We start from the raw sequence: 27953 nt of genomic DNA on the forward strand, positions 1-27953 counted from the left end.
TAGGACAACAATAACTGAAGTTATGGAATCTAGAAGTGCAGTTTTGAGGTCCCTTCAAAAAAATTTCAAAAAAAATTGAACATGAAAATGGTCGTGAAAAAGAAAAATATTAATCTAAAACATTAGAGAATCCGACCACAAACTCATAGAGGTATCCCACGTCAAAATCGGAATCCAATTACCCAAGTTATGGAATCTAGAAGTGCAGATATGGGTCCCCATTCTGAAAACCCTCGGAATTACGGAAAAATCCAAACATGAAAAAGGGTTTAAATTTTGACGCTCGCTTAAAAGAATAATTTTAATGAGGAATATTAGAGAATTGCACCACAAATTCATTGAGGTATGCCATGTCTAAATCGGAGTCTGATTGCCCAAGTTATAAAATGTTGAAGTGCAGTTTTGGGTTCCCATTTGGAACGCCATTGGGAATACGGAAAAATCGAACATGAAAATGGGTTAAAATTTTGACCCTCGTCAAAATGACAACTCTTAGTGAAGAATATTAGAGAATTTAATTACAAACTCATAGAGGTATAACACGACAAAATCGGACTCCAATAACTAAAGTTATGGAATCTAGAAGTGCAGTTTTGAGTCCTCATTCTGACAGCCATTGGAATTACGGAAAAATCGGACATGAAAAAGGGTTAAAATTTTGACCCTCGTTAAAAATAATAATTTAAATGTGGATATTTAGAGAATTCAACCAAATATCCCACGTCGAAATCGGATTTAAATTACTCAAGTTATGGAATCTTGATGTGCAGTTTTGGGTCCCCATTCTGACAGCCATTGGAATTACAAAAAAAGTTATGGAGTTCCCATTTTGAACGCCATTGTAAATTCGTAAAAATTGAACATGAAAATTTTGAACCTCGCTTAAAAGAACTATTTAAATGTAGAATATTGCCCCATCTCTGATATCCTTAATTTTATATGTTTTTCTTTTACATGTCTTGAGGTGATGTGGAAATTATGAAAGGCGTGTTGTTAAGTAATTTCCTTTTACTAAAGGATGTTTGGTAATAATAAAAGTCAAGTTAGTCTAGCTAACTTAGTTGCTAAGCGCCTTTAACTTTTAGAACGTTTTCTTATAGCCCTTCTGTCATTATATTTAACATGCTAATTCCCATATAGACTTTGTCACTAATATGCATTCTAACTTGTTACTAAGCCGACGAATGTAGTAATTTTTCAACTAATTGGAATACGACTTATTGGTAAGCTGTTCGTTCCAGTTCCTACAAGACTTATGGTTTTATTATACAAGATATTTTAATTAAATTTCTGTTGATATAATAATTGTATTCATTTTTGCTCAACAGCTGTGACTACTATTTAATATATGCTTGTGTAAATTAAAAGGTGTGATTAAAAGGTAAGCTTGCAAAAAAAATAATCGAACTATCACGATTGTAAAACTGATTGGTTCACTTTCGCTTGCATTTTCCAAGCCCTTGAGAGATCTATAAGACGAAGTGCCCTTGACTCGGGTCCCCGACCTGCGATAGGCGTTCCAAAAACTTTCCCAGCTACCTTAGAGAACGTTTAGCAAACAGTGGCAAGGGCAGTATGGTGAAATCTGACCAAAATCAGCACTAATGCTAAACCGCAGTTGAAGGTTTCTTGGCTCGAGCTGAGCAGAAACATTTCGTAGTTTCCAGCTTGTAGATTGTTTGCATATAAATTGTAAATAATTTGCAAGCTTGTTATGCCTTTGTTGCTGTTGCTGCTGTCCGTCAGTTTATATTTTTATTTTTCGTATAATTTGATTGAGCTACCGAAAAATTGAACGAGGCACGAGTTAGTCCCCCACTTCACCGAGTCTAAAAATTTTGACAGCTGCACGTCGCTGAGTTTCTGGCCAGCCTGACAGTTTATATTTATTAATATCTTACTTATTAAGTTACTCATGTTGAGCGTGGCCAATTGATTTGCCAAAAATTGTGGTTTTGCCAACAAAAAATTCTAATACCAGCTAAGTTCAATGACCGATAAGCAATGCGACATTGATGTACCTTCATTGGCTTTTGGCAAACACACTTAACACCTACTATAAATTAGAGTTGTCACGAAAATATTTTTAATATTTATTGTGATATATTGCCTTCTTAAGTCTTAATTGGCTATGAATCTATGGAATTAACTTAATAATTGAAGGCATTAATCAGCCAAATGAAGCTTATAAATAGTGCATATAAAAAGAACCACACTGCGTATAAGTGATGTGCCATAAAAGCCAAAGTCAACATGGCGTATGCTTTATATGCTTTGAATAATAGCTCGTTAATTATTTATTGCTTTTTTTCTAAGTAGATTTTGCAAACACTGAAATTATAGAATATTTTCTGCTCAATATAAATGTTAAAATGCATAGCTTAACAATTTATTATAACATTTAACATAAAAACCTGATTTATGGCAGTCATTTCATAGGCAAGTTTACAAGATTATTAAAGGGTTATAAGAGGTTTGATTAGTTTTTCATAAGCCAGATGCAAATATAACTTATATATATACTAATGAGTCTTAAGCTGTGCCCACACCTAGGCTTAATTTCAAACTCCCACCCGGGAAATCTTGACTTTTGCACTTGGGTTGGTTTGATGGTTGGTTAGATGGTTGGTTATGGGTTGGTTTGTTGGCTGGTTGGCTGGATAAATCCAAGCCATCCATGCAAATGTCAAGCCAGACACCGTTGGCGCGAATAACTGTAATTAAAGTCATCGCCGGCTTAACTGGCCAAGAGCTGTTTAGCTGGTAAGTCGCTGCCAAGGCTCTTTTGGCATTTGTCAAACGATCTCTAGAGTCTTTAGACTCTGCAGTCTATACCCTAGACTCTAGACACTAGACCCCCTCCTGGGATCCAACCTCGCCGGGAGGCAGGGAAAATATTATCTTTAATTTGCATTTCAGGCGTTTCGCATTACCAAGGTTCTTGGCCAGCTTTGATCCACTTATTTCTCTTATTTCGCCGCCATTGTTTGGCGGTGTAAATATTTTTGCTGGAAATTAACAGCAATTTGCAACTGAATGTTAACCGAACCGTTTAAGCCGCTTGAAGAGAGTTGGCTCAGAGGTAAACCACAGGTATTTGGATATGCAGGGGTTTCTTTTTTGTTTTTTGAGTTGGAGTTTCAAATTGCTGGCCTGGAAAATTTGCCCCTTCATTGGCAAACAAAACAATACTGACCATCCCCACCGGAGCACGAAATAAAGATCAGTTGAATAAAATATGCAGGTTATAATGCGATTCATGGCTGAGTTCCCAAAAATTTATCAGATCTTAAGCGTAAATGTGACAGTTTATTACCAAGCTGATGAAATATGAATTAATGCTCGCTGACTCTGATGAAATTCCAGTTTTATTTGCTTGTTTTAATACTGTTAAAATTATAAATCTTATAAATTGCGATGTTGTTTAAATAACCATTGTTTGCATATAAAATTAAACTTACCCCGCCCACCTAAAATGCCATCATTTTAACAAGGCTCTTAAAAGCAATGACTATATCTAAATATTACTACTTTTGTACAATTTTATTTACAGCCGTTAATCACCTTATGACCAATCATAAATCGGTTTTACGGGCTTTAGGTAGCCTCCTTATCTGTCACGTTTATTTAACACGTTCCGCTTACTTTATTACAAATTCTATCGAAATAAATATTGCTTAAGATAAAACTTTATTGATTTTTGAATGTGCTTGCTATTAATTTTACACGGGATTAGTGTCTTATTTAAATCTTTGTCTAACAATTTAACAAGCTTTTGCAAGAATAGCAACTACATAATTATTTAAAATTAACCAATACGGATAGTTAGCGACTATTAAAAATAGTGACGTGTATTTAATTGTTTCTTTGGTTACTATTTAATAGTAAAACTACCATATAATGATAGGCTCTGTTTATTTTTTTGTTGCGAGAGTAACTATTTCAAATCGACAAAATGGGTTGGGTCCATTTAACTATTATATTTATAAAATGTGCCTAAAAGTTTTTTTTTGTGTGTAATGCTGTTAAAAACTGACTTAAAATTATACAATAACATTTATTTGATAGAAAAATATTTGTACATTACATATTTGTGTGCGTTTAACAGACTTGACCTTCATTATTATGTTTGTTTTCGAATTCGTTGCCCCAAAAGAGCCCATCGAATTCAAGTTCATGGCCCCAAAAATCACCTGTAATCCCCCCACTCCGCCCTCTGATTTTTCCCCTCCATCCATCACATTCATCAACATTTCTCCACGCTCTCTCCACGTGATTCACCTGGCCAAAAAGGCCAGCAACGACAACAACAGTAACGAGTTTTCCTAACCAACTTCGTTGGTCGTTGACTTCGGCGGCGAATATGTGTCAAGGTCGTCTGGCGGGCCGGCTCTCTCCATCTCCCTCCGTTTTTCGTCTATCTCTTGTGTACGTGCTGAATGGTGAGGCTCCAAAAAAAAGTTTACACAATTTCACAATTTGCCGCAAATAACAATAAAGCCGGGGGAATCTCCCTTCGCATGGAGGATGATCAATTAAAATTGCATTACATAAAGTGTGACGAGTGATTCGAATAAAAAAGAAAAGATGTCGGGGATATAAAAAGCGAATAAACCGCATTGAAAGAAACGGAAGCTTGTGTGACCTTGATTTTGTAGCTCGTTCTTCGATAGAGCAAAGCTCAAATGCAGGTGCACTTGAAGAAAAGTATGTGTAGTAAGGGTGCTTTAATGATGTTATAGTTGCTCCTTAAAAATAATGCAATGTATAAAATATTTCAAATTAATATATTAAAAGAGGTTCTGCAGATATTAGATTACTTTAACAAAGCCTAAAAAGCAGTCATAAGCTGTAAGCTTTAGATCATATATGGTTCCATTTTTAAGTCTAGTAAAATGTTTTTTTTTTGTATAATTTGATAAAATTATAAAATAGATAAAATAATTAAGAATTTGTGGATTATATCATGAATATCTATACATTTACTAGAACCCTAGAGGTATATCTTTTGAGCAACAACCTATAGACTATTTTTTTGGCAGAGTGATGATAGTTCCAAATCATCTTTCAGAACATTTTTGAAAAATATTGTTTAAAGTTTTAAGAGCAATATGAAATACATAGGTAGAACATAGATAATTTTATTAGAATGTCAAAGGATCTATAATACTTACTTTTTAAAAAACTTAATTTTTTTGACAGTGTACTGGTAGTTCCTAGACCTGCTTTGGACCACTTCTGACCCCACCTCCACGCCCACTTTCCGGGCAGCTTCTTGGGCATCTTCGGGCTCTCGAAGCCAACTTTTGGCATTAACCACAAAAGTTCAGATCAACCGAGCAGCGAACAAATTGTAGCCCCCAGTTTGCGAGTGTCTTTGTGTCGCTATGCTTTTCACACATACACATGTTAAGAGGGTGTGTGTGTGTGTGCAGGCCCCCAAAGCAAACAATGTTTAATGTAGTTTTTTTCTTAATACTTGAAGCGTCGGGCGGTCGACGTCGCAGTTAGTCTCAGCACAGCCGCAACGGAGTGTGCACGCGCCTTCAGAGCTAGAGTTAAAATTAAAGTTAACGTCCACGTTAAGGAAAACTGAGCCACATTTGCCAACCCAACAACCGCCAAAAGCTTCGAATCCAAATCCCAACTAGTTTGCAGTGAATGCGAAAATTAATCTCTTCCAAATTTGATTCAAAGTTGTGGCGGCGAACGGAAAAAGCGACAATCACAAAAAAAACAAGTTGAAAATTGTCAGTTCAAAATTGTTGAAAGTGATCGATAACGATAACAAAAATCGATATAATACGAAAATCCCGTTAAGCGGAAATTGAACTTTAGAGATCATCAAAACTAACTGATCGTGAAACTTTAATTGAACATTAGTATCGAAAAAATCAAGAAAACCAATAAACTAAAATCGATATAATCGAAAAAACCCAAAGTGACACTGATAACCTTCAAACTAAATATAAAACCAACGTAGCCCAAGTGAAGACAACCGAAAACGACACAAAAAACCCAAAAATAAAACCAATTGAATTTCGATAAGATCATCTCTCCCACTCACACTTTCGTTCACCTGGTCAAAAATGGATGCGCCCAAGCAGGTAAATGACAAATTCATCCCACCAAAAAAATGTTTTCGTTTGTTGTTGCAACTTTAACAAGTTAACTAGGCTAAGAGAAGGCAGCAGCAGAGAAACAACAACAATATGTGCGTGACAAGTTGGCGGCCTGTCTTTTGTACCGCCAAAAAGTGCCACGCCCCTTGGCCCATTAATGCAAGGCGGCACACTACGGCAATGGCTCGAAAACGTGTTTACAATTTGTTTTTCTCTGTATTTGTCTCCTTTTTATTTCAGTTTTTGTTTTTTCCCCGTTGTCCAACTTTGGCAATTGCAAATTTTTCCCAACCGCATCATTCATCATAATTCGCGACATACCATATATTTTATTTTCTTTAAGTAGTGCATTGATCAATAGGCAAATTGCATATTTTTTGTGGCTTATTTGTTGGGGATTTCTTTGAAATGGCTTTAAAAAATATTGATCTGTAAGTGCAGTATTGCCAAATCGCTAAAGTACAGCTTAACATTTTTTGTTGGATTAAAAATGACGCCCAAATTGGGGGATATCTTTGAAAAAATGTCAGATTATGATGGTATTTTTTGTGTTTATTCTTAATATATTACCAATTGAATTATTAGACTAATTTTGAAAAAGGTTAAAGGTACACTAAAACTTATGAAGGAATTTAAACAAATATTTAATATTAGGAATTAACAATTTTTAAATGTAATATAGTAAATATTATATGTGTAAGTAATTTAATATATTTTAGCCAAAAAAACTAGTTTCTTTTTATTGACTGAACACTTTCTAAAATTAAAATAATCTTAAATATATAAATATTAATCTTTAAAAAACTAAATCTTATGAAATGCACCTATTTTAAAATTGAAACAGACAAACTAAACTTATTTGTAGAAACTACTGAGATTAATATTATGAGGTTTGAAAGAAGACATTATATTTAAACTATTTAAAGAAAACTGGATGTTTCCATAAGTTAAATTTAATTTTTTTTGCAACCTTTAAATGTTTTTGCATCCCTAAGCAAACATATGCCTTTTTAAAGTTCTCTCGTAGTAGATACAACTCTACTTAACACCCCATCTAATTAAATCAGAAACCAATCTCAAACTAATCCCCTCGATTCTGTTCTTTGTATATCGGTTTTTCCAATTACTTCTGAGTTGGCAATTTAAAACTGGGCCCTGCTAAATTTTATTGCTCTTTGTTCAGCCGAAAAACGTGCCTAAGAATTAAAACACAGATACAAACCCATACGGGTGCACAAGAAACTGCAAATTGCATTCGGTTATTAAAATTGTTAAAGAGAAGCAATTTTTCGGCGGCTTTCAATGCAAACTTTAATTGCATTCAATTTTGCTCCGCTGGTGTTTGTGTTTGATAACCTTGTGCAGAATTCTCGAACAAGAAAAAAACGCACAAGAAAATCCAAAGTAAATGTTAAATGTTGGCCAATTTTTGCTCAGCCATGCAATTTTAATTTAATTTCAGAGTTAATAACAAATTCTATTAAAAGCCAATGCGGAGGTTGTTTTTTTACCACGACGGAAGCTATATAAAATTTACGTCCAAACTTCAGGGGACACGTGTCACCAGAGTAGAGCGAAATACTCGACTCAATCAAGTCGATCGCATTCCCAGACAGTTCTCCCTTCACTTTGTCGAATTTGCCACTTCAGATTTGACAATATCATATACTATACTATATACACGACAAAAAAAGAGCAGCACCCACGTTAAAATCCAGCCAAAAGAATGGGGAAGCAACCGGAGCATCCAATTTGGTAGCACATAAAGCACCACAAAAAAATCTTTATAATTTATTATTGTGTAAGAGATACACAAATAAACATTTTGGAGAGTCTCCTTTTTTGTGTGTGGGGCTGATCTTTAAATCGGATAATGACTGAAACCAAAGCGGATTTGGAATTTGCCATCCAAATCCGATTCTCTTCTGGCATTTTCACTTTCGAAAAATTGAATTAAGCAGCTGGCAGATGGGGATTACTTTATTTTAGGGGCATCTTAAAGACAAACACAGATCACAGAGGAAGGAAGTTGTTGAAAATGTTGGAATTATATCTGATCTTAGAACATGAGAAATGATCTTGAGCTTGGGAAGTGGTTTAGGTAATGCCAATTGATCTTATCTAAATTTCATATAAGTAAAGTCAACGTAAAACAAAAATAAATGTTTAATAGAATTCTTTGTTTATGACATTAAAAATATTTAACAGCAGAACTTCAAAGAATTTTTTTTTAATTATGGGAACTAATTATGCTAAATTGTGTTACGCTTGTTAAAATATTTATTATTTTAATGTCCTTAAATTTAAAATAGGCGCATCTAAAACAATAATTAACCATGAATATAACCATAAATTTTTATATATCTTAGGCATCTATAATTATAATGCAATTTATGACACAAATCAGTTTTGTCTTTCATAGTAATGTATTAAATATATACAAGGTCTTCATTTTTATGATAAATTGTTTAAAGATTTATTTTATTGTGTACTGTTTATTGGTATAACAATGTATTTTAGGGGTATGTGTGGTATACCTAAGAAGCTTAAATACTTTTCAAATTCAAATTCCCATCAACTTTTCTATTCTGTTCCCGAACACAAGGCCTCCAGTGTCAACTGCCACACGCGAAATCTGTTAATTACCTACCTTCATTATCCCATGCAAATCTCTGGCGCAAGGTGTCCGCTTAAAGAATAAAATCCGGCCAAGAATGTATTCCCAATGGGGCGATTGAATGATGGGTTGGCGGGGGAAATGGCCATAGATATGTGCATATTTATGGGGGATCGATTAAAAATGCCTCCACGTGCCAGCGATGAGTGGCTTTCAGAGCTCCTTAATTAATGCGCGAAATGTGTTAACCAATTAATAATAGAAATTAAGATTTTTGCTTTCAAGGAAAGGCTAAGACGAAGCCGACAAAATTAAAATTAATTAGAAGTTTATTGTGTTCAGAGGAGATATCGATTTCTGTTTCTGTTTTTTTTTCCATTTTTTTTTAAAGGCAGACCAGGCCAGCCAATTTGGCACCCAAACATGACTCAAAATTAGTCGGCGAGCTCCCCTTTGATCAGATTCCAGCGATCTTGGGGATCAGCAAAAAGGTTTGCGCCTTAACCATCCGAGATCGTGAGATGATTTGACCTGACCCAGGCCTGGGATCGAATCGGGCCCGATTTATTAACATTAGAATTTCCAATGAGTGCTCCCCATCGCATGCTCATCGCACCTCGTCGGCTTGTGCAACCACCCCACACCCACTCCTCGAACTCCTCACCCAACCCCAAGAAATCCGGCAAAGTTCAGAGCATGCAATTCTCAGACTTGACTTCTTGCCACTAAAATAGAAACAGTTTTCGTAAGACGTTTTGGCCATGTGAATGCCGCCGGCGAACAACAGGCAATTTGGCGAGGTGTAACGACGGTGGCTACACTGTGAGAAAAAGTTAGGCTCTCATTTTCAAACCATTGGAAAAGAAGGAGGATTTAATGACAGATCTAAGAGTCTTAAATTGTGGTCAGCACAATCATCAATTTTATTTATAAACTCCTTTTAATTTTGCCTAACATTAAAATATAGTTTTTAATGATTCTTATACAAATCTCTTCACCAATAATGCTATCTTGTCTCTTTGTTAATTGTTTTGCACTTTAAAAATAGTTTTTTAACAAAAATAAGATTTTTTAATATTTTTAATTATTAAGCAGTGTTAAAAAAAGATGGAAGGATAAAGTTTAAGTCATAATTTAAAAGCTGGCTTTTTAGGGTTTGGAAGTCGTATGCCTCTTTAATAATAAATGTATTACTTATAAAATCTTACACTTAAGGTATTTTTTATAAAAAGGGTTTACCTTATAAGCTTTTAAAATTTTGTTGCAATAAAATACAACAGTTTACTAAAAATTTAAAATAATATTTTTTTAAAACGAATTAAAAAATTTTTTAAAAATCTGTTTACCTATTGAATCTTAAAAATGAAGATAAAAAGTGATACATTAAAACCATATTGCAATACCTCTTTAGAGCTGTCTAGTTAAATAATACACAACAATAATTAATAAAACTTTTAAGAAAGAATTTGTATCAACCTTGCATTTCTCTCAGTGCAAAAGCCGCAAAAAAGCGGAGATTACACGTTTTTTTGTTTTAGTTGGCCCGCACTTGAGGTTGAGTTATTACACGGGTTTGTGTCTCCATCTCACCTGCTCCTCCCGCCGCCACCCTGCCACCCCCCACCCACTGCACCCCACCTGTTGTTGCTTTTGCTGTTGTCTTTTTATGTGTGTCGCCGTCGTCACACTCACAAGCAAAAGCACAACAACTACACACCACATGTGTGTGGCTACCTGCCTCCCTCGCTCATTTGTTTGCTTCTCTGTTATGAAACGAAATTGTGTCAAGGTCGAATTTGCATGAACACGCTAAGCGGCAGCAATGGGCGCTGGCAGGGGGCGGTGGGTGTTAGGGGGAGGGGCCGCCCCGATCAGCTGTTCTGCGAGAGAGCTTCGCAAATAGTGGATATTTTTGTGGGTTCCAAACGATTGAAAATCAGTGATGGAAAGTATTTCAAGTACTTTTTACATGAAAATGAAATACAAATAAAAAGATATACCTTAAATATATAAAATGCTTTAATTTCATATCTAACTGAGCATTTTTATAAATAATTTAATACATTCTCAACTTTAAAAGGATGGTTTTTTCAATAATATCTATCCATCTAGTTATATTTTCTAGCAGCTACCTCTCCCATCTCTATAACCAATCTGCTTCAAAGTTGCTTAAGTAAATAGAAAATTACGGTGAAAACAAGATAAATATTTACAACGCCCTGGAATCTAAACAGTGAGGATGTCTGGGGTTAAGTATTCCCCATGTTTACACCCCCCTTGAATTTGGACTCTGATCCACCGCCTCTCGGGGCATTTCCCATGTCAACTTTAATGGCAGTTTTTTGTTTGCCTTTTTTTTCTCAGCCTTTATTTAACTTTTGTTTTATATTTAACTTGCCAGATGTGTGAATAATTATGCAAGTGCACAGACCCCCCTTTTCGCCCTTTTCGGTATTATGTTAATTGAAGGGGACAGGAAAGCTTGTTCATTAATTAGCCAATGAATCTTAAACGATCATAAAAAGCCAACGATTTTATGTAAGATTGAAACTAAAAAGTTTTAAAGCAATTCAAAATGTTAAAAAAAATGAACAATTTACAAACGAAAGCCATTAAGTAATTAGGATTTGTTAAAGTAATGATTAACAGAAACTGAGATACGATTTTATGATTTTTAAAGTACTTTTCGTAAATCCTAAAGTGCCTCTTAAATTAAAAAAAATAGGCATGGAATAAATGAATTCAGATTAACAATCTTTTAATTATTTTTAAATGAGCTGGCAAATAACAAGAGAGCTCTTTTCACAAGAAATTATGCAATTAAGACACAATCTGCTCAGAAATGACTTATGCAATCTGTCAGCCCGAGTATGCTGGACAAGAACTTCCTCTTTTCAAAGTTTAATCGAGTGAAATCATTCTCTAATTGTCCGTTTGTTGCATAAATAAGCATTAAACCCATTCACGATTATAATCCCCTCACTCAGATGCATCATCATCACTCTGATTGCTCTTCTGCCTTTCACACAACATTCTCGGGTGATGAACACAGCATAAAGAACAGCAATCCATAAAATGTCTAACAAATGATATTGTTGTGTTATTAATAACTCTGATTATATGGCTATAGTCCCCCTTTTTCAACCTTTTTAAAGTGAATGATTGTCGACCACCCACGATGTCCACTGGATAAACATTGGTTTTAGGATTGTTTATCAACTGGTGTAGAAAAACAAAATAAACAAGTGAGAGGTCGAGATCATTTCTAATCATTTTTATTATAAATCATTTTATTTTATTTAAAATAATTTAATTTCTTTTTATTCATTCCAAATCAAATCGTTTTAAATATTTTAAATCAATCATTTCACTTTATTTCAATTTAATGAAATCATTCCATTTTGTTTAAAAGCATTGTTGTGTTATTAATAACTCTGGTTCTATGGGTATATACCATCATCACACCCCCTTCCTCAACCTTTTTTAAATGACTGATTGTCGACCACCCACGATGACCACTGAACAAACATTGTTTTTCGGTTTGTTTATCAGTTAATGAATAAATACAAAACAAACAAGTAAGAGGTCAAGTTAAACTTAGTCATGAAAATATTCTAAAATAAATTTTAGGGAGTTGAGAGTTTGTCATTAATCCAAAAGAGGATGCAGAAAATTAATTATATCTATTTTGGCTAGCTAATGGCCATAGAACATTTTCACTTATAAGTAGCTTAAACCATAAGCTTACGTAAACAAATTTTCCCACTTAATACCCACAGACAGAATCGACAATAAATTTGTCGTCGCCCGCACTCTAAATAACTTAAAATTAGTCATAATTCAGACAAAAGATAAAGCCGAAAACAAAGCGTTAAGATCATGAAAGAAATACGAAAAATAATTCGCCAAAAATGGCCAATTAATAGATTGCTATCAAAGCGGTGAACGGTGAAACAGCTGCTGTGTACCGCTGGCTGACAAAATGATTTGGGCCAAGACTCAAGAAGTTGGTTGGCAACAAGAAATACTGAATCAGTTAAGAAAATGTGCGGTATAAGACGGGGAAAATACGCGGATATGGTAATAATTATGCCAAAATTAATGTAAAATCTTGGTAAAATATATATTTTTAAGAACTATTTGGTATCCCGTTGGGTCAAACCAGGATTATTTCTCTATCACGTACAGCAGTTACTTTAACAAGGTACATGCTGTTATATGTATATATAGTAAAATCGTAAATTAGCATCCACCAAAAAACCAAGCTAATAGCATCGATAAATCGCTCAGCACCCCGATATGCAAATGCAGCAGCCAGGCAAACAAATTGTGCGATAACCAAAGCTAATTGGAAATTCCTGCAGGCAATGGCAGGCCAAAAAGTGAAGGCAACTTCAGAGGCAGAAAAAATAAAGTACAACTGCAGCATGAATCAGGTCCGGGAACCCAGCCGGATATATTTATTTATTTATATATTGACATGCAAAGCTTAGAACCCTTGAACGATCGGCTGATGAAATGGCCGACGTAATGGCCATAAGCCAAAGACATTAATCTCCGGCCGCCAACGCGACTGTCTGCACATCTCAATAGTTGGCCAAGACATTGCCAGGCCCACTGCCAACCGGTGGTTTCAGCTCTCGAACACTCCATGGTTCATTGGTGTCGGGTGACAAGCCCACCAGCGTCTTGGGTTATGTAGATCTGCAGTCTGGTTCGGGCCTCCAGCACAGAAACTGCGGGGAATTCACTTCTCCCATATGAAAAACTTGAACCCTCTCGGAAAAAAGCATGCAAAATACATATATTACTACCTATAAAGCATAATACTTGAGCTTTTGATGGATGACTCAGTTAGGGAAATCCGTTCATTGATTACTAATTTATGCTTGCTGGTTTTTACTTAACAAAGGGGACTTAATTAAACGCACAATTTCCGTTGATTTGTTTTAATGAACCGCATTCTTCAGTGCATTTTACGCTTCCTGTGACTTTTGTATAAAGTTATGAGAGTCTGTAATAATGGAAATCAAAGCTAAGTCATTGATCTATAAAGAAAACAAAACTTTCTTAATTGAAAATAAATATTACTTTAAAAACCTTGTTCAAAATTGTCATTTAGGTTTTTGGTAATTAACCATTGAAGCTCTTTGAAGGTTGAAGGGTTAATAAATTGTTTGATTTTTAAGCTTCGGGTCTTAAAAGTTATTGCTGCAGCGACTGCAGTTTATGCTTGACCTTCAAAGGGCCACAGCTTAGTCTTTTGTATATTTTTTTGCCTAGCAACGAAAAACTTTCCAGGGGGTCAAAAATTTCAAAGCGAGTTCGTTGCCTAAGTCTTTTGTCTGAGCCAGAGTCTAGACGAATTCATGAGGCGTGACCGGCATGACGCTGCCTTTACAATATACCCATCAGCCCTGATCCCACACCCTTTCTCCCCAAAACACCAACTGCTATAGTTACTCGGCGAAAACCAGACTCCACAAACGGCTAAAGGCTAAAAATAACAAATGTGCCGCAATTACCAGCATAAAAAATAAGTTTGGGAACAAAAAATAGACTGGCCCACGCGACCGTCAAGCGTTTGAGAACGCCCCAAAGGAATAATTTGGTGCCATAAGTAAATGTTCATACACATATAAGTATTAGTTCAGATGTGGGAAACACTCGAAATTACCAAAAATTTGCGGCTGTCGAAACAATAATAATAAAAAAGTCTCAACAGAACCGAACAGAACAGTAGAACACTGGCGGCAGGCACCCGGATTCATTATTTATGGCTCCCCATTGTTGTTGATTTGCTTTTTTCATACATTTAATATTTATTGATTTCTCTGCTGGACAGCCAAGACGCATTCATCACGTGCGTCATTTAACAGTTCAATTGATTTGAATAAAAAGTGCTATTTATAGAGCCTGACTGCGGCCAGGAATATGATAATAATGGATCGCCTAGGGCATGTCCAAACTAAATTTCCCCTTTGATTAGTGATTAGTGAGTGGGTGACTCACATTCTGGATGCAGAAAATGTTTGCGAATTATCTAACCACATTTGGCTTTGGGGGCTTTCTCTTTCCCCTTGTACGTTTATTTTTTTCAACCGGTTGGTTTGCCTTCTAATTGGCAGGCAGAAACCGAAGCGGATATATGAACTGAAAGCATTTTGTACTTTCCAATTTATAACAAACAAAATTCCACATTTTAAGTTCAAACCAAAAATCCGGTTCTGTTTTTGATGTTTGGTTCTTGCCAAACAATTTGTTACAATTTATTTTTGGCCATTAGCGGACACTCGACTCCCACAATGCGAATTTTGGCAAACTTTATTCTTTTTTTTCTGGTTCCCACTGACAGTAATTTATGAGTTTAATTGGTAATTAATTAAGTGAGGCATATGATCGCATGACACAGTGCCACCCACATGGACGATGATTAGTGGGGATTGAGCGCTAAACTATCCCAAAGCCATCTCCTTTGGCCTCCACCCCATTGCGATGGGGAACCATTCATTAATTGGGTTCCGCTGGCATTGTTCTACTGCTTCTTTTTCTACGGCTTGTTGAACACGGCTCGCGAAACGTATTATCTAATTAATGATCTACGAGAATTAACAACTAAACGGGCGTATCAAATGTCTCTACTTCCCCTAGGTTTTCAAAAGCTAGAGATGGGATAAAATATACAGTAGCTAAGTCATTCCCACTGTATATATTACCTAATCAAAGTTGCCAATACAAAATATATCTAATTTCATTCATTTAAAATAATCTATTTAGATTTTATAACCTTCCTGCGTGTCACGCTTTCATCTCGAACATAAAAATCACGGCGCGTGGCTAATGAAATACGCAAAACAAAAGCTTAAAAGGCAAAACAACCAATTAGTTGCCAAATTAGTCGTAGCCATTAAAAAATTGCTTAGCACTTTACAAATTATACAAAGGCTATATCTTAACATATCGACATCTAAACTATTTATTAAGACAGACACACTAAATTTATGATCGGCTTAGGGAAACGACTTCAAGATTTATCAGATCGTTGACCCAGAGAACTACTGAGAAGTTCTCATCTGAATTTGGGTGTGGACGAGTGCCCAGAGCCCAGAACCGTTAAAGATAAGTAAAGAAATTCCTTCAGTCCAGTTCCACGATCCACGATCATCATGTTCAGGTCCAATAAATAAATTCAATTTAAATTCATTTTAAGAGGTAGCTATAAAACGGTCGAAATTACCGCCATCATTTGCAGAAGATCAAGCTGGTTTTTGTCCAGCCTCCTACTCGAATGATCGATTTTTTGTTTGGTTTGGCCTGTTTTGGCTTTCACTAACTAGTTGGTATTTGCATATTGAAACATTTTAAGATGCCGGTGTTTTTCGTTTTAGATGTTGTACGTTATACAAATTATTTGTATTTTGCTTGCATTAGTTTATTGTGTGATTGGAAAGATGGAGAAGAATTCACATTTCAAATGCGAAAGAGTGAGAAGAGTGCGAAAGCGAAAGTTATACAGATAGGGCAGAGAATGTAGAACTAATTGAATTTGCACTTGGAGAAGTCCATCTCAGGATGCTGCTGCTTGAATCTGTAAAGGAAGAAGTAGTACATTAATAAGTTGTATATTGGATAATCTATTCCTAATATTCTAACACTTACTTCTCGAGAATGTCCTGCTTTTTGCGATCCTCACTGGTGGGCAGACCCATCTCCTTCTGCCGCTGATCGTACATCATCTTCTCCACCATGCTGCGTGTCTCGCCATCCAGATCAGATAGCTTCGACGACTCTGGATTGATCTTGCGCGTAGATATCTCAGGATCGGTTGTGACCAGCCGGCTCCACCAGTTCATCTTGTTGATCTTATCCAGGGTGATCATCACGGTTTTGCTGTCTTGCAAGACCCACACGGACTCCTCCTGCTTCACCTCGGCGCACAGCTCGCCATCGATGATGGGCTCTTGACCTTTGATGCCCACCTTCAGGGTCTTCTTTCCAATGCTGACCACCAGATCACGGGCACGCAGAGCGAATGACACGTTGAAGGGAATCTTGAGCTGCAGAGAGAAAAATGTTGATATGTTAGATTAATTTTGCAAACTGAAGTTCTTGATAATTCAAAAAATAACATTCGAAAACTGTGGTATTCAGACATAATAAACTTGTTAAAGATTACGGTTTGAAAATCATATATGTAACTCTTGATTTCCCTCAGTGTAATGCAAAAGCCATTCTGTTAATGACAATCAAACTAGAGTAGAGTGGATTGGATTATTCAGGGGTTCTTCATGTAATCAAGCTTGGAGTGGCAGGTCTTGTGATTAATGATCGGATGTGTGTGTAGATCTACGGAGATTCTTTAGCCAGACTTTGCTTTGGTCATTGCACAACCTTGGCGGGCTAATAACGATCTCTATAAATAACCAACTGCAGGGGCACGTCTCTGCATGCAACAATATAACAATCCAATGATCATATCACAGCTGCCAGATCTCTGCCCTTCACCAGATCAACGGATCGAGTCTTCCTTTGTTCAAGGACCCAATGTAGAACGGGAATTTAGTTCAGCTGCCAGTTCAAGGACGTACAGCGGTTCTTCAGGTCCGGTTAAGGGAGTTAGCTTCGATTCTTCAGCCTCGCAGCGATGAGCTCTCAAGAATGTCGCTCAACAGGTTGCAGCAGAAGCTACACGCAAAGTTATACTGATATATTTAAGAGATTGATTTTGAATTTGGGTTGTAAAAATGTTATAAAATCGTACCAAGATTACTGAGGTACAGAGCAATTTAGGATGTATAAAAAATATTGATTTATTAAATATTGATTTCAAAATAATCCCCAATTTCTTTCTGTGCTAAGAAGTGAAGCAACCTGCGCATGGATTTATGTGGCTGCTTGGCCAAGTTCACAGCAATTACACTGGCGTCTAGAATTATGTGCCACGGCTGGCCATTAATTATAAATCGCACGGATACATGCATACATTAACACCTTTCCCATTAGCTCGCAGCATAATTAAGGCCCAGAGTTATTAGACAACTGGCTGTGCAATCAATTAGCGAATCGCATGTGGCAGAATCAATGAGGGGTATGGTGGTAAGCCTTTAATTTAAATCTCACGACACCGCATCCAACTGAACCAAGGACGCTTTCGTTCGGCTCACGATAGTTTATAGACTATCTAGTGGTATAGTATGTATCCATAGTGTTCGTGTGGGTAGTCAACCAAGGTAGTAACACTTGGAGTTCTTCTGCCCGGAGCACGCGGCCCGTGTCAACAGAAGCTCACCGATCGCAGCTCATGTGGGTGGCATCTTCATCAGCAACGATCGGTGGCAGAAAAAATGTGTCAAAAGCTGAAACTGAAGCGGATGTCAATTGGAAACGTTGAATTGTACGCGGATGTAAGGCAGCTACAAAAATAGCCTCAAAGAGTCAGAATAAGAAAAAATGCCTGGAGACGTGGGCAATGCGGCAAATTAAAAGCTTGGCAACAGAAAAATTTCATTTTAAAGGTCTGCAGCAATTTATCTTAAGAAATAAGAAAAGAATTCTTGCACAAAGCCAATTATTCTTCAGAAAAACTAATCTATCACAATGTTTTGTGTTAGAATATGATCATCTGATTAGTTTTCCTTTCACTTACAAACACATAACGATATAGGGGCTAAAAAACTGTTTTACAGAACAGTTTGGATTTAATAAGAAGGGCTAATGGCTGAAATTAAAAATATAATCGTATTAAACCTAAAATGAATGGCGCATTTTTTAAGAGACTAACAATCTAATAAATGCGCAAATGTAAATGTAAGACTTTGTTTTGGAGCCTAGAATTGGCTTAAAATTAATTAAATAAATGTAAGCTTTCTCAAGGGACCCAAAGAATTGAAAACAAAACCCATTCTGCATTGCTGAAGGTTATGCAAATAGCAACTCACAGAACACTATGCTCGAAAACTAGGAAATTTACACAAATCACAAGTCAGCAGAGTCGCAGACACCTATGGCCATTAAACCACCTGAACAGGTGGGATGGATACCCATGCAAATGCTGAGGTTTGTGGAAAAACAATAGACTCTGGGCAAAATATGAGGTATGAAAATGAAGTTGAGATGTGCCACCAAAAAAAAAAGTAAACACAAAGCTCAAGAGTCACCCCAGTCAAAGTCAGAGTTCGTTTTTGAGTTCAGACAAGCATAAAAGGTGTCGTTCGTGAATGAATTAATGAATAATAACAAATATTGATGACTGCGACGACGGCAGATATAAAAAAGAAAAAAAAGATATAGGAAAAAATCACGAGACTTGGCACACTTATCCAAGTGAGAGCGGAATCGCAGACGAATCGTCTGACAGTGGGCGATTTTATGCAAATCGATCTGGCCAATCCTAATGTTAATGTTAATTCCCGGCCTGGCTGCACGTTAAATCGCCAACCAGTTAATCGATCATTCAAATCCCCAGAGTTTTGAACCAATTTGCCGGTCTTCTCTCTCTGTAAAGTGAAAGACATCTTTGTCTGCAGCCGTTTTAAACTGTTATTGGTTGCTATTTCATTTGCTGCCGCATCTGATTAATTCTATCAAACTTGAACAGCATTTCATTTTCTTTAAATATCTAGCCGCGAATAATTTATGCTAAAAGATGCGATTCGGTGCCAGGCACCACCAAAAAAATTAAATAGGAAAAAAAAGAACGGTCGCAACAACAAATGTGGCGTAGAAACAACAAACCAAACCGTCCATTTCAAAAAAATCGAACAAAAAAAATCTAGCTTTTGTTGATGGAGTCGAGTGCCTTAGAAGTGTGTATCTGCCGAGTGTTTTGTATTCGATAATGTTATCACACAAAACAGCTGAGTCCTCCTAGGGAACTTGGATGGGGGGTACAGTGATTGGTCTAGAACATTTCAACTTTCTTTAAACTAAAATGAAGAAAAAAAGTTCCAAAATTTACCAAAAGTACCAATTACCTATGCTAAATAAAAAGTAATATAAATTTTTAATAAAGATTTTCTAAATGAACCCTTATTCAAGTGTTTATCTTTACGAGTGCCCACTGCCAGCTCATTAAAAGCGGCTTAAACTTGACTTATTTGTGGCCAGAAGTGGAGTGGACCCCTAAACATCTCAAGACAGAGGTAGATGGAACCGAAATCGAGCGTGGCAAATTCTTATTTTTTTATTCCTTTCCCTTTAGAATTGTTTTGCGTTTAAATCTGAAACTAGTTCCTATTGGGAACGGCGCTCCAATCCACTCTACTCCGATCCAATGCTCCATCCCCCCAAAAAAACAAAAAACCCGGCGTACAATGAGCTCTCGAGTGGGTACAATAGAATCCGTATTGACATTTGCATGGTAAATGAGATTTGAGAGATCGATCTGGTAGCCATTTGTTTGCGCCATAAGCGGATTACAAAACAAATGATACTGAAAACTCTATCCGGTTAACCTAATAAATTTCGGGGTATATCCCATATAATGAACTCTATACGAACTTAATTCTGGTGAGAAATTAGATCTTTTTGTTATGATATCAGAACTGAAACTGTCATCTTAAATGGTTTTCCCATAAATTAAAATCACAAAAAAGTAGAGAAGCTTCGAGAACAGTAGTGTCATGGAAATCAGTCTTATGGAAGATATTCGATAGCTTTGAAAACGTAAGACTGTTTTTAAAGTCTCGCTAATTGGGGAAGTATAAGAACTATGTTTCATAAGTAGTTCTACATATCCCACGAACTGATTAATGTTTCGAAAAACTGTAAAAGCTTTTTGCTTATATATTGCTTTGTAAAATATTTGCATATTTCGTACACAAGACAATATAATTAATTTGGTCACCATGCCAATAAATTACCAAAATCGAATTTAAATTAGTAAAACTTCTAGGAAAACCAGTCAATCGAAGTTCTAGGATAAATGTTTATTTGAAGTCTAGAATAAATTAAGAGAAAAGTTATTTCAAATACTATATATGACCTGAATTCAATAATAAATTCCCTACCAGGAAACCGAAAACGGATCTTAAAAGCGGTTAATTTACTCAAAGGCTTTGTCAAGTTGTATTCATTGTTCACACTTTGTTTGGGCTTCCATTCCACAAATTTTGAGACCCAACAATATGGACTTTATCTTGATTTATAGGGGAAACCCATTAAGAAGTTTTATAAGCTAAACAGGTGTGAAACGGACAAATAAAATATCAGTTTCGTTTATATAACCAGCAATTAGATGTTGGCGAAATCGGCAATATAAATTCAATTGTATATAGAACCGATACGTAATACCACTTTTATATGATGAGATGTTAATAAAACATTTATTTAGTATTTCCGCTTGCCTGGCGAGTGAGTCAAGTTTTTAAGAATTTCGCAAGGAATTCGGCATTAAGTTAAGATTCTGTTTATTAAATACATATATCACCCGAGGGCAAAATACTCAAAACGTTTTCTATACGAAAATTAAGCTTTAATAGCGACAATCAGAGAAATACTGGCCGCAGGCCCCACAAAAATAAGCGTGGCAAACGTCAACAGATCTATCCATCTATAGCTCTAAGGGATTTCCCCGTTTACCACGACAAAGCCATCAATTCTCACAGGTATTTGTTTTCTTTCTTTGATAATCCCCAATTGTTGTCACCCAAAATGGAACAGAAATCGCTGGACAACGTAAGATCCGTCCGTTTGTCATTGGGGATCGGCGTCACTGGAAACTATTTTGCATTCTTAATTGTATGCATAAAATCGAGAAGATCGCCGATTGTTTGTCTTCGGTTTTATATGATGATATTGGCGATGAGGTGAGGTGAATGTTGTTGATTCTATTGGGGGAATGTCTCGGAATGGTTCGGCCCGAGATCTATAGCAAGTGTTTGGCTCCCATTTGCCATCAACCCATCTCTTTAAGTGGCGACGTCCCTCAATCTTCGACTTTTCAAGTGATCTCAAAACACCGCCTGATTCTCTTTCGATTTATATATACAATTTTTTTGTGTTGTTGCTAATGCGATTCGCGTTCGGCGGAGTCCATTGCCACTGCTCTGGTAACTGGCCGTGTCAGGTAATCTTTGTCAACTCTCCGCTGATTAAATCGACCAGAGTCGGCCAGCACTTCACCCATACCATCAAGAATATATCCCATAAAAAAAACTGTTGGAACTGGCGGCAGGCCACTCACTTGTCTCACTTAAAAGGTGATAACAAGATGCTCGACAGCAAACGAAGCAACAAAACTGATGGCCGACAAAAAAAAATTAGAAACATTTGTTGCCTTTTGCTACCGAGAATGACAGATGGAACTCTGCGTATTAACCCAAAGTAAACAAATTTGTAATAGAAATGTTGGGGTTCTTTGGCAATTTATTGTGTGCTCAAGCAATTCCCACAGGGCGTCATAAGTCTAATGGTATAATAATATGAGATCAGTGCTGGATTAGACAGAAAGACAACTAGCCGAAACCAATAACAATCGTTGGGGATTTTTGGCAATTTGTTTAACTAATTCCGCCAAGAGAAACGCAAACGTTTTTTGGGTTATTCAAAACTATAATTTATTAATGGAAATTCAAAATAATTTGTTTTTTAATGACTCATGGTTTTTAAATGAGTCAATAGGCAGAAAAGACTTTCCGAATATTCTTAATATTCGGAGAGACTAGACATGTTTAGCATAATGTGATTTTAAAATCACTGTAAGGGAAAACTTGATTAGGCATTAGCTGAAAGCTTGTACATCCACACTTAGGACCATATCAACTAATATGATTTTTAATTTTTGATCGCGTTGATATAAAGCTTTTGTTTGGATCATTGACGTTAAATGCTTTCTTAGAATTCCAAATTTATCAAATATAGACTTTAAGACATTTAAATAACGGCCATATTATTTATAAGATAAGCCGTTGATTTAATAACGAAACACGTATTAATCAAACATTAATGGGATTTGGAAAAGATGATACAGCATAGGGGCGGGGTCTAACTGTAGGGTGGCCAAGGTTTGCCCTCAATTAAGTTAACATTATATTAGAATTAGGTTTTTCCAGCAATCAAACTTCATTTCTGGGCCGCTGAAACGGATCTAGAAAACGCCCACACGCCGAAAACGATCAAGGGCCCTTCACTGAAGATCGGGAGAATCAGAAATACCCAGCACAAAAAAACCAAATTGCAGCTTAATGAGCAAAAGGGCGGGAAGGTAAAAAAAGAATAAGCAAAAGAAAGTAAGCAAATCATTCGATGAGCTGATCAAGTCAAGATGAGCAGTCCAAACATCAAAGCCGGCAAAAAACCTATCAAACATCATCGAAACTGAAGAGTGGAGGCAAAAAGTGGCCGATTGTAAGGAACTGTATATATATACCCACAGTGGGTGCTGTGTAAAAAAATGTTAATTACAAAAAGGAAAGAACTCAATTTAATTTATTACAATTTTCTACACTCTCTATTACGAAAGCCAATAAATGTGAAACTATGAACGTAATCGACCTTTTCAAAGACCAGTCATCCTACAAATTGAATCATTAAGTATACGTTCCATACAATCATATTCTTATTTCTACCTATTTTAGGTAAAATAACTTAAATATTATTAAAAATACTAGTTTTACTAACATAAATAATTATTTACAATATATATAATTTTATAATATCAAATGACTGATTTTATATAATTACAAATATAAGTAAAATATCATAAAATGTATTTTCATTTAAACACATTTTAAGAATTAACCATTTAAGAATCTCAAAGGAAAGTGATATAACTAATTTAATCATTTAAATATTTTTCACATGTCTGAAAATATTCTTCATTTGCTTGTATTTTTTTAATCTCATGGTAAAAATGTATAGGCTTTCCCTAATTAGCGAGAGACTACTGTTGCAGTGGCAACAAACGAGAACCGTCGAAATGTTATGACATGCAAAATCCGGCAAGAAAGCCAGCAACAACAAACACTTACACTCGAAAAGGTTTGCGCATCGCGCCGTCGACGTCGACAGAGCCAGCGGCAGCGACGTCGCGCCTCTGCCCAGGTGGGCAGAACCCAGGTGAGCAGAGATCTTACCTGTGAGTCCGACTTAGCCACTAAGCTCGCTTCAGTTCGATTCTTGAGGCCGTTTAGATCGGTTCTGTTTGGCGATACGCGCACTGAAGAATTCTTCGCTACGAGAAGAAGACGTGAGAAGACGGAGTACAAGAGAATTCCGAATACCGCCACTAAGATACGAGGAGAATTGCGAAAAGAATCGTTTCGGTTTCCCCAAACAGCAGCCTGATCAGCTGAGTGTTTCGCGAGCCGCATTTAAATAAATTATATACCATATATACACATTGTTAAAAAAAACCCTAATTAAAGAGACTGACAACCGGAGCGAGACTCTGCTTAAAAATACCCCAGATTGTGATACTAATTACCTTAAATTGTGTGCGTGATAAATTACTGTAATAATCAACAAACAAATCCTGAGAACAAAACAAACAGAAAATTGCAAATTAACAAATGTAAGTAAAGTAACAACGCCAGACGACACATTAAGTAAACCAAAAATAACGCTGTGTGAAGTAAAAACGAATCGAAAACTGGCCAATCAAGTTGAATTAATAAAGAGTGATAAGACTTCCGCATGCCTAAATAATATTTACAATAAATAAAACCCAAGAAGCAGCACGAACAAATTTATTAACTTCTGTGCTGTGTAAAACAAACGCACAAAACACACAAAAAAGTCATCAAACAACACAGGCAAACAAAAGACTGAAGGCAGGAACTTGAATTGCAACTTTTGTGCTAAAGCCACATTTAATAGAATTCTTATATTTATTGGGAGGACAATTGAGTGCCACAATTACGTCAAAGGCAGACAATCGGCGTAGCCATTTAAAGAGAAAGGCCCGAGATATAAAAGCTTGCCCACAGAAAAAAAAAACTGTCGACTAGCCGAATTAATAATAAATACAAATCAGGCTTTTAGCCAACCAAGACCAGAGACCATAAATATCAAACAAGTTGCCAACCAATGCAAAACAAAGACAAGCCGAAACTCAACTCGAAAGTTCAGGTTTTTGTATATTGGTTTCGGATTTGGATTTCTTCTGACGCTAGCACCATCCAGTGACAGGAAGAAGGGGAACAGAAAACAGGGGCCAGGGAAGACATAAATGTGTAGATATTGTAGAGCAGAGCGGATGTACCAGATCGTGACACGATCACAGGCTTAGGAGCTAAAATATACTGTTTTTCCTATGGAGTAGATCGGCAGGTCAAAAACGAAACATAAAAAGGCTTTAAAAAGTTTGAAATGTGCAGGATGTCATGAAATAATGCAAACCTCTTCTTCTATGTACGGCTTCCTTACTCAAACTACTATTGATAAGACATTATATATATATACATTTTTCGAATGTAATATTTGTAAAGATATAGTAAATTCAAGGGAGCCTAAGATGAAATGTATAAGACTTCAAGGAATATATGTTTTATACTCCAACGACTTTCGCTTGTTTTACAAATCTTACCGTAAAAGTAGCTTATAAAATTGGGAACTTCTATTCGTATTCCGATATATGTACATCTTTTTAATATTCTATGACAACAGCTGGTAAAAATAAAGTCTAATTAAGACCCTTTCCTTCCCTTACAGATGCAGGACTATTGGCACATTCCACGCGCCTCGCTGGCCTCATCCTCGAGCTCGGCCATCAGTTCGGCCAGCTCCTCAAAGTCCTCGAACAAATCGCACTCGAATCCGCCCACCCTCAACCAGCGCAGTTCGCCCAGCAACAGTAGCAATATTAACAACAACAACAATAATAATAATAATAATACAAGTGCTGCTGTTACGGCGGCGGCAGCGGCAGCGGTACTGGCGGCTGCCAAGCGGGGATCGAGGAGTTCGCAGGGCTCCAGCGACAGTAACAACAGCACACGGGTGAGTAAGCCGAGCCCACGCAGGCTCCGGTTCTGGATAGCCGCAACCACCTCGAGCAGAGTGACTCAACAAACATTCTCCTCTTTCCATTCGAATTCATATAGAGCGCTGCTTCCGGCTCACTGCTGCTGACGGCAGCGAATCTGGAACGCTTCGCCGAGATCCACAAGAAGCAGGAGCGCCACAACAAGATGCTGATGCCCAGCAATCCCTCGTCGTCCAACTACAATGCCAATCTGACGCTGGCCAGCGGCAAGGATGCGGTGATCGCCATCGAGGGTCAGCAGCCGGCCGATGTGGATCCCAATTTGCAGTATGTGAAAACCAAAGACCTGGACACCGTGTCCATCGCCAGCTCCATGCACTTCACGATGGTCAACGGCGAGGGTGGTCCGCCCAAGAAGCCGAAGCGCGGTCTCTGCGATCGGGGACGCCAGGTCACCGTGTTGATAGTGAGCATGAGCACCATCTTTATGCTGCTCATCATGGGCATGGTCTATGCGCTGGAGAGTAAGTTCTTCGAAATAGCCCGCTCATCCAACTAGATTTTAATAATCGTTTCCTTTCCCTTACAGTGCGCGCCCGCGACATGCCCAAGAGCTAGGACTCGATTCCTCTGCCTAGCCAATTAGTTTATTATTTATTGTATTGTCTTTGTCCCCATCATTATTATTATTATTATTATTAATATTGTTATCGTGTCGTCTTGGCGCTAGTTGTGTAAGATATTTATTAAACGATTGTTTGGATGGAGAGTCGAGTCAGTCGAAGCTGGGAAAATTAATTAGTATTAAGCGCGCTATGCTATGGAGACAGAGAAACATACAAGGAACTAGATCTGGAGCGGATCGGATAGTCGCCGCCTGGTATCGGATAATGCTGTACTTTCTGGTTAGCAATTAAGTTATTTATCCCTGTGATATGTTTAATAAAGTGAATTTTGTAATTGTACACGAAGGGTTGATGAGTCACACCTAACGGAGGGTTAATGACCGGGGTTTCGGGGGTTTTTCAGCTATGACCACAGCCTAGCAACCAGAAATGTTGGTAATTTACCATGGAAAATCAAGTGATTTGGTGGGGGAAGGAGGGAAAGCAATCAAGATATTCTCATTTTGCCAAATTTTGTTAATGAAATCGGATTGAATTGCTTAAGGAGAGAATTAAGATATTAACTCAGCTGACAACACTACTAGATATTCTACAATCATGACAACACTTCACTGGGTCAACATGGGAGAAAAAGTGGATCAGGTCCATTCCTGGCCGGACTTACCTCCACCTCCTGCAGTGTTTGTGTCCAGGTGTACTTCTCCAAGGTGCAACCATTCCCTAAATTCGGCATCAGCTTGCCCAGCTCGCTGTTTTCGGTTTCATGGTCCACTTCCTCGATGGGCTTGGAGATGTCATCGGGAAGTGAGGCAGCCGGCTCTCCGCCAGCGCCATCCAGCAGCTGTTGGCGTTTTCTGGAAGGGATTTAGAGGTATCAATAGGTAAATGAAAGGTAAATGTAACTTATTTAAAGTAATATAGAATAGTTATATGATACAATATTGAAATAAATCGCAATCTAATATAAATCGTATGCAATGGCAAAAGAAAGGTCGGATAGGACATCTTTTGGATTGTTATGGGTTATATCACGATTTCTACAGTTTTAGTAGTTAGTCGCGCTGATGTTTTAGTAAATACTCTCTTTGCCATCCCACATACTTGACTTCCTCCTCCTTGATGATGGCCGCGGCCTCCTCATCGGTGATATCACATATTTTGTTGTCGTCGATCTCCTTTTTGCGGGCCTCCCTTTCGGCCCGCTCCTTTTCGTCCTTCAGCCGCTGGGAGGCCTCGCGGGCCTTGAGCTTCTCGTTGTGGTCACTGATCGCCAACTTGGACTCCTTGGTGAAGACATCCAGCAGGAGTTTCTCCCACTCGGCCTGCTTGGCCCCGGTGAAGAAGTCCGTCTTGCGGCGCAGAAAACTGGCCAAGGTGCCCAAAAACTATATGAATAATACAGAAAAAGCGATGATTAAACAAAACCGAAACAAAGAAGTGGGGCTCTTTGTTATTGTTTTACCTCGGGCACGCCGCCGCGATGTTTTTCGGCCACGGCCAGCAGGATATTGTCGAACTGTCCTTCCTCAGCAGACATTTTAGAGAGTATTTGTACTGTTAGCAAATAAAATTCGTTTGTTTTCTGGACGCTTCGATTGGATTTTTTTATCTGAAGTTTTGCTGACGACCCGGCACATGTACAAACAGTATTACCTTTTTGCCTA

General features: G+C 37.2%; 2 protein-coding genes across 3 annotated transcripts; one reads left to right on the plus strand and one right to left on the minus strand.

Moving 5' to 3' along the window:
- The first annotated feature begins 5513 nt into the window (after nt 1–5513).
- On the plus strand, nt 5514–26628 carry LOC108006584 (sericin-2). 2 transcript variants are annotated; one of them, XM_036815487.3, is made up of 4 exons: nt 5514–6107; nt 25390–25677; nt 25782–26187; nt 26253–26628. In XM_036815487.3, the coding sequence occupies exons 1-4, from the start codon at nt 6090–6092 to the stop codon at nt 26279–26281; spliced, it is 741 nt and encodes a 246-aa protein (XP_036671382.3). In that variant the 5' UTR covers nt 5514–6089; the 3' UTR covers nt 26282–26628. The 2 variants fall into 2 exon arrangements, with proteins under 2 accessions (XP_036671382.3, XP_016925597.4); XM_017070108.4 differs by lacking the exon at nt 5514–6107 and adding an exon at nt 23846–24250.
- Nucleotides 16115–27940, minus strand: nudC (nuclear distribution C, dynein complex regulator). Its single transcript, XM_036815486.3, has 5 exons — nt 27752–27940; nt 27391–27674; nt 26954–27143; nt 16399–16796; nt 16115–16327 (listed from the first exon to the last, which is right to left on the minus strand). Exons 1-5 carry the CDS (start codon nt 27824–27826, stop codon nt 16276–16278), a joined length of 999 nt encoding a protein of 332 aa, XP_036671381.1. The 5' UTR covers nt 27827–27940; the 3' UTR covers nt 16115–16275.
- Nucleotides 27941–27953: the final 13 nt, after the last annotated feature.

This window comes from Drosophila suzukii, chromosome 3 (assembly GCF_043229965.1).
Source record: "Drosophila suzukii chromosome 3, CBGP_Dsuzu_IsoJpt1.0, whole genome shotgun sequence".
NCBI lineage: Eukaryota > Metazoa > Arthropoda > Insecta > Diptera > Drosophilidae > Drosophila > Drosophila suzukii.

Bases quoted from the DNA above. Each gene is read 5' to 3' on its own strand.
- LOC108006584 (XM_036815487.3), top strand. The intron at 25,678-25,781 runs GTGAGTAAGCCG...GAATTCATATAG, and splicing joins ACAGTAACAACAGCACACGG to AGCGCTGCTTCCGGCTCACT. The intron at 26,188-26,252 runs GTAAGTTCTTCG...TTTCCCTTACAG, and splicing joins CATGGTCTATGCGCTGGAGA to TGCGCGCCCGCGACATGCCC.
- nudC (XM_036815486.3), bottom strand. From the start codon at position 27,826: ATGTCTGCTGAGGAAGGACAGTTCGACAATATCCTGCTGGCCGTGGCC. The intron at 27,675-27,751 runs GTAAAACAATAA...TTATTCATATAG, and splicing joins ATCGCGGCGGCGTGCCCGAG to TTTTTGGGCACCTTGGCCAG. The intron at 16,797-26,953 runs GTAAGTCCGGCC...TTCTCTCTGCAG, and splicing joins AAACACTGCAGGAGGTGGAG to CTCAAGATTCCCTTCAACGT.